Raw genomic sequence first — 7297 nt, forward strand, 5'->3', positions numbered from 1 at the left:
ACTCCCCTTTCCTTATACAAAGTATTCCATTTATGACTTGGAGGCTATGCACTTTTTTGCAGAACCACAATGTATTCAGGTTGTATTCAATTTTGGCACTAATTTCAGAGCTCTCTATACTGTATTTTGCAGCAGCAGAGAATAATGTGGTTGAGCCAAATCTTGAGAATGTTCAGTCATTCAGCAGGGGAAGCTATCAGGCCAGTTTGCGGTGAGTCTTAAAAATGGTTGTAAATCTCAATGTTTCCAGACTATTCTCAATGTTTCTACTTCATCCCACTATTCCAAAATCCTAATAAATAACTTTTCTATGTGCTGTGTAAAAGAGGGTTGAAGGGCTGTGAGCATTTTACTGAGATAAAGTTCTCTTGACAAGAGATAGCTTGAGTGATAATGTTACTGATTGAAATCCATGGATAAATAGCAGGGCTCTTCATTTTGGTCCTTTCTGTCCATAGTACCTTGTCTTCAATTTTGATCTACCCTGTTAATGTTCTGGGTTTGATATTACTAACGTACAGCCTTAGTTGTAATATCTAATGCACTTTCTGTCCAGTCGTTTGAAAAATTACTTGCTGTGCAATTACTTGAGAAATCAATGCAATCCACAAGCACATTTTTATTATGGCTTCTACTTGATGAAAGTTAAAGCATTTTACAGCCAGAATTTCTTGTAGCTAGACACTTACTATTTCTTCCAGGCAATCCTATGTCAGGCATGTGCAAATGAATACATCTCCTACATTGCAGAGTCATGTTTGGTCAGAGAGAGAGGTGCTTTGTTTCAGCTTCCTGTTTTGCTGGACTGAATTACTGGTAGTGGTGATTTGACTTGGTGTCTTAAGAACTTGTGCAAATGTACTAGGACACACCCCAGTTTTACTTGACAAATACACAGTACATGGTCCATCTAAGACAATGTCTGAGTGGTGTGAGTGGAATATGATTTTGAAAAGTATTTGTCCCAGTTGGTGAGATATTTTCTTCCCGAGAAGTTGAGAGAACATATTCAAGAAAGAAAAAATCTGTGGGATTCTTATGAACTGCTTCAGTGCATTCTGATTTAATTGACATGAAAACTGCACCTGCTTTGCAAGCAATTATTGTTTTTACTAAGCTGTAAAGAGCAGGCCATTTCTGTTCTCTTTGCAGAGCTTCACTCCGGCAGCGCTCAAGATCCCAGCTCTCTAACGTGGTCCCTGACCCTCCACTGTCTATTGGAGGAGACCATGCAGAGTCCAACTATCTTGCCCCTTCTTATGGAGAAGATGATGGAAAAGCAAAAAAGGTCAGGTCCAATAGTTTGTTATGAAATTTTCAACTGAATAGGTTATGTTACTCATTAATGGTCACCTGTACCTATGTGATTGTACATTAAGAGTTCGTAGCCGGTACATCTTGGCTTGATCCTTTTCTCACCTGAAACAAAACCACAGCTTCAATTCTTATCTCTGTGTAAACCCCAGGCTGCACTTTGATGGCTGTTTTGATTATTGGTCCATATGAAATTTCTAGCAGAGACATTTTGCTATTTGCTCTCTACCTGTTGGTAAATAGGGTGTAGATTTGGTTGAAAAATATACATTCCTAAAAATTGAATTAAAGAACAAAAAGCAAAATGCTCAGTGGGTGAAATGTAATTAATGGGCCCTCAGTGATACAAATGGCACTGCTTCTTGTTCAGTAAAGAATAAATTCACTTTCATCTAAAAATCATCTGGAGATTTGAGCAGAGAGACATCCTCACTGAAACCTAACCTAAAATCCTTTCACTTCAGTATCGTCATGCAATCTACTGGTGTAGAAAATAAAGGCCAGCATGCCTTAAAATGCCACAGAATATGTAGGAATTTGCACAGTGGGTTTCCAAAGTGTCTCTGAAGCTCCCTGCATCAATCTGCATGGCCGCAGTTGTTCAGTACCCAGAGCAGCAGATAGAAGTTACCCTTCTTGCTATTGCCAAGCCTATTCTGTGGATAAATAGAGGGCTTGAGTGCTATCACTCTGACACCAGCTCAGAAAAAAGAGAAAATACAAGATGCTTCCACCCACTCCTCCCTGCATATTTCCAAAAGATAGGTCTTCACTGTGTCTTTTTTGTCTGGCTGTTTCTAGTCATATGAATTGAGGGAGATGAGTAGGGCTGAGCACACAAAGTGTTACAAAAATTCTGTACAAATCAAACTGAAGGATAAGTTATAATTTGATGATGAATATTCTGCCCTTTCTGGGCATAATTATGGGAATTCAACATACAGTCTGAGGATGTTTCACAGAAGGGAGGCATAATTACCATGTAAAAAGCCTGAATCCAGCTATCACTCTGACATCTCTCTTGTTTTAATGATATCACATACCTGTTAATTTGATGCAGTCTGATCAGTGTGGTCACTCACAATACTTTAAATAGTATTTAAGAGATTGAATGAGTGACAGATAAAGCTGCTTGTGAGGAGGGAATTTAAGTTTTTGGCACTGTATTCCATCACACCTTGTCTAGAGACAGCTGAAAGGGAATTGCCTGAGTTTCAGTGGCAGAAAATCTCAAACTGGTTGTAAATAACCTCTGCAGCTGGAACAATTAGAGCTGCAAAAGATCTGAATCTCTCTCTTTTCCCCCTGGCATGATAAAGTTTGTTGTTTATTTAAGTGTTTTTTAAACTTGACTTATTAGGCCCACAAAAGAGGTCCAGACAGCAGCTGCCCCTCCTGTCCAAAGCTAGAGCAGCTGTTTGGTCCACTAGTTTAACAAACTAGGCTCACTGTTTTATCTCACTGTCAAAGGGAGAGCAGCACTGATGGACTGTATTCATTTCAGAAATCCAACCTGGTTTTTTTTAGGAATCTGTTGTGGAGGAAGATGCCAAGCCTGTACCATTTACCAGAATTTTGAAATACAATGCCTCTGAATGGCCATACCTGGTGCTTGGATCTCTGGCAGCAGCTGTGAATGGAGCCGTCAATCCACTCTATGCTTTGTTATTCAGTCAGATTCTTGGGGTATGTTATGGGAACATTTTATAGTGTATTTTAGCTCTGAAGCAGAGGAGAGTGAATATATGATGCACAACTTGACATGTTTTGGCAAATCTTTAGATCTCATAATGAAAATGGGATTAACCTTCTTGCCTATAAACAATTCAGTAGATATTTATATCACTGTCATCAAACTATCATTAGAGCTCTTTGAAGGGGCAAGCTTATCAGCATTTGTCATGTGTCCTTCATTATCTCTTTTGTTCATTTTCCAGGAACTGTTTGGAATGGGTTTCTATACTTGCATAGAAAGTATAGATTTTAGATGAGATAAGAAATACCTCACATGCAGGTACAGTGGAGAGAGACCCATGCAAAGGTCATTCTCTGCAGAATTTTATTATACAGACTTGGAAAGCCTTTGAGAAAGCTTTGGATCAGATCTAAAAAATACTTCATTTTTTTGTTTACATATTTCAGGCACCTTTTTGTTGCCTGCACCCTGCAGAATGCCTAGGGAGAGGTAGGTAATTATACCTGGGTGCACAGCCACCAGCAATCAGTAGGCCTGCAATAGGTTTGGAAACAGGAAGCTGGAATTTGTTTTAAACTTTAACATTAACTAAAAGATATCACATCATCAAAATCAGCTACCACCACCTCTCTTGAAACATGTCAAGTTCAATGAGTGTTTATTTCTTCAAAAACTTTTGGTGATAGACAAAAGGGTGCATCCCCTTTTGTGTAAAAGCTTTCTGGGGAAATGCTTGCCAAGTTGGTGGGGCATTGGAGGCTGCCTGAAGATATTCAGTGCTGCTCTGACTAGTACCTAGGCAAGTGTCCTGAATTTTCAAGAATTAGGCTAGAGAAATCCCATCTGTTCAAGCTGTATCTTATTAAGTAAACAACACATTCACTGGGATCAAAATGGGAATGCTACAGGTTTTTTGTGGTTTTGCCACCCATCATGTGCTTCTCACTCACTTGCATAGGCCATGGTAGGTACACAAGTGCAAAAATATATGCCCTAAAAGGTAGACAGATGTTGGAGGTCAAAAACCTTACAGAAAGGAAAAAGCAAATGAATGAATGAATGACCCAGCATTTGAGCTCCTGATAGAAAAGAATTCTAAGAGTAGTGCCAACAATCTATCAAAAAAAAAAAGATTGACCTTTTGTTGTTTGATTTTTTGTGAGTATTGTTCTGGCTTAGACATTTGTCACTGGGAAGTTACTTAGAATTTCGAATCACATTTACTTGGAGCTTTGCATTTAAATAAGATCCCATGAGCAGGAGGAAAAAGGATGTTCCAGGCCCTGTTGATCCACTTAGTATTTCTGCCCAAAATCCTTGTCCCGTAGACATAGGTGTGCCACCTCCAAACACTTTTTTGAGTGTCCAGACCTCATGTCAAGGACTGTGGCTTTCACTTTTCACTCAGGTAAGACACTGCTATACACATTCCACTGTGAATCTCACCTTTGATTCCTTTGGAGAGGAGTCTTCTAGACCTTGGGAGGTCTGGGGCTAACGATGCTAAATACCTTCATGGCCAAGGATGAATTCCTACTTTTGAAGGTCTCACTCTATCAAAGGAGAGAGGCTGCAAGAAAAAGCAAGCCATAATGAACATGAGGAATAATATCTGTGATATCCAATATCTGTGTTTTATTATTGTGTTTCATTATTCATAAATATAAAATATTTCTGCCTGGTGCCAAAGCAGTCAGGCAGATGGAATATACATCTGCTTTCAGATCTGCCCAAATATCTGCAATGTTGTTGTGTCAGACACGTGGGCTTGTACTCTGGGACAAATATGCTGTGGAAGTGAAGGAAAAATCCCCACAGCTATGAAGTGAAAGGATAAATTTAGCTAAGTCTGCCCTGAAAGTTTTCAGAAATAAGTCCCAAAAAGTCGATGAAGAACTAGGTAATACTGTGTATGTACCTTTTGAGCAATGTTTTCAGTAGTTTCTTTGACTTATGCTTTGGTTTTTCCTGTGGGATTGTCTCAGAATATGGATCCTTTCCAGTGAAACTCAACTGAAAGGTGTGCTCTTACTCCTATTGGGCTTGGAGTCCATGGCTCCAGATGAAAGACAGTCCACACTAAAACTGCTGAGACTTATATGATCTGAAAATGGACACCTCAGCAACAAATCTTTCTTTTTAATACTGCTGATATTGTCCATGCTGCATGCTGCCATGATCAGTGTTTTTTTTTTTTTTAATAGAGAGCACAGATTAAAAACATAAGTAACTGTGTTAGGATAGCTGCAGAATGGGATGGTTTGATTTTACAGGCCAGATTTTTCTGTTGTTTTGTTGCTATGCTGTTTATTACATTGCTATTTTCTTGTTGTCGTTATTTACAGTGGGGGGTGAGTGGTTAATTATAACCAGGCATAGGCCACAAATCGGAGTAGTGAGTGCAGGCACCAAGCATACTGAACTCGTTGGTTAACAGGAGTAAAACCCATTATGTTTTAATCCAGGCTCACCTTAGGAAAAATAATCAGACCTTTGCAGGGGGTGAGGGAGAGCTCTGTGTTCTGGCTTTGGTTGCAGGGTGGGTTTCTGCACTTGGCAACTGGCAATCAAGTGCATATGTCACACACAGCAAAACTGACATTTCCATATTTTTTTTTAAAGACCTTCTCCATTCTTGATGAAGAAAACCAAAAAAACCAGATCAATGGTGTCTGCGTGCTCTTTGTCTTAGTCGGAGTTCTCTCATTTCTCACACAATTTCTCCAGGTAATGGTCCAATTTAGCAATACATATTTTTGGTTTTGCTCCCCTTTCTTGGTGTGTGTCTCTCTCTGCACAGTCTGTTTTTCTTCTCATATACCCCAGGGATACACCTTTGCCAAGTCTGGGGAGCTGCTTACAAGAAGGTTAAGGAAAATTGGTTTCCAGGCCATGCTCGGGCAAGACATTGGTTGGTTTGATGACCGGAAGAACAGCCCCGGGGCTTTGACTACCAGGCTTGCAACAGATGCCTCACAGGTCCAAGGGGTAAGACCTGGCACCTTATGAATTGTTTTACTGTAGACTGATTGAAGGCTTATTTTGGCATGTGCTTCACAGAAATTAGCTGCCATGCAACCAGCCAGATCAGTGTAGATCAGTTCTTAGTAAGCCAATTCAGCTATTTCTATTAATAGACTGCCACCGTGGAACCAATACTAGTATAATGGTATACCCTAAAAGTACAAAAAAAGAACACAAAAATCAATAAAATACCAACCAACAATGGAATGGGAAGGAACACCCAGTGCAGAAGTTTGATTTTCTTTTTTTTTCTGGAGATGAATTAGCTTTTTGTCACAATTTTAAAGTGTTTATTTTAAAAACATGTCAAAATAGTATGTTATTGACAATCATTAATAACCATGTTTTCCAGTTTTCAGCATGGTATTGTGCATGTTGTGGCAATTTTGATCTAAACTGACAACCCACTTGAAAAACCAATCTGCAGTAGTGGCTGGTGCTCCAGCTGGGAATCCTGCAGCCAGTTTCAGTGTCTGGGAAAGTGACACACCAGCTGCATGCATTGTGTTCCCTAGTGGCTGAGGGTTAAATCATGCTGAGCTGTATATGTTCCCTATTTGAACTGATCTTTAGGTAGAAGTGAGTCAGATGCCATTTTGCTGGGCTGCAGTGCAAGCAATTTTCTAGAAACAAGGAAGGAGATGTACTGATTTCTTTTGTTGCAAAAATTGTCATGTTTCAGCTTGACTCAAGATTGTAAGTTAGCTTTAAAAAACTTTTAACGGGGGTTTTAGAGAAGAGGTTTCCAGAAGCCCTGTCAGCAGCAATTTCTGTAGAATCAGGGAAACCTGCTGGAAACCTCACAGGGTGTCTTTTAATAGAAATAAATAAACTTGTAAAACTCTGACTAAACATTTAACGCCCTAAGGGACATTGTTGTAGTGTGTTGTTAAGTTTCTTGTGTTATTCCCCCAATTTATGTATTGTTCTCCCCTATTATGTGTAAAATGGTTTCGTTCCCCCAGGTTTTCCCGCCAGTGCTAGCCTGTCAGCTAAGTTGCTATAGTAACCGCTATTCATAGTTGCCGAAATGTAATTGCTCCTCCCCTGGTTTCCCTTATAAGTGAAAGTTGTTTCCTCCCTGGGTCCAGTCAATCACTCCCTTTCTCCTCCCAGGTTTCGAGAACCTTCTCCTCTCTGGAGATGGTGGCCGGCTGGGGTCCCAGGACACCTCCTTTACCTTTTGATTATTGGTCTCCATGGAGTGTCAGTTCTGTGAAGTTCATCCCCTCACCTTTCCCGATTGGTTCCGCCTGTACCCAC

General features: G+C 40.0%; 1 protein-coding gene across 3 annotated transcripts in view; it reads left to right on the forward strand.

The window, feature by feature from the left end:
* The window catches only part of ABCB11 (ATP binding cassette subfamily B member 11), a 38321-nt gene that overhangs the window by 22038 nt on the left and 8986 nt on the right, over window positions 1–7297 (forward strand). For 2 of the 3 annotated variants that reach the window (XM_074548541.1, XM_005484030.4), the window contains exons 18-22: window positions 133–211; window positions 1153–1288; window positions 2842–3000; window positions 5633–5737; window positions 5837–5998. In XM_074548541.1, coding sequence (XP_074404642.1) covers window positions 133–211; window positions 1153–1288; window positions 2842–3000; window positions 5633–5737; window positions 5837–5998 — 641 coding nt within the window. The remainder of the gene's footprint in view (window positions 1–132; window positions 212–1152; window positions 1289–2841; window positions 3001–5632; window positions 5738–5836; window positions 5999–7297) is intronic. The other variant, XM_074548540.1, reaches the window with a different exon arrangement.

The sequence above is a fragment of the Zonotrichia albicollis genome, chromosome 10 (genome assembly GCF_047830755.1).
Source record: "Zonotrichia albicollis isolate bZonAlb1 chromosome 10, bZonAlb1.hap1, whole genome shotgun sequence".
Lineage (NCBI taxonomy): Eukaryota > Metazoa > Chordata > Aves > Passeriformes > Passerellidae > Zonotrichia > Zonotrichia albicollis.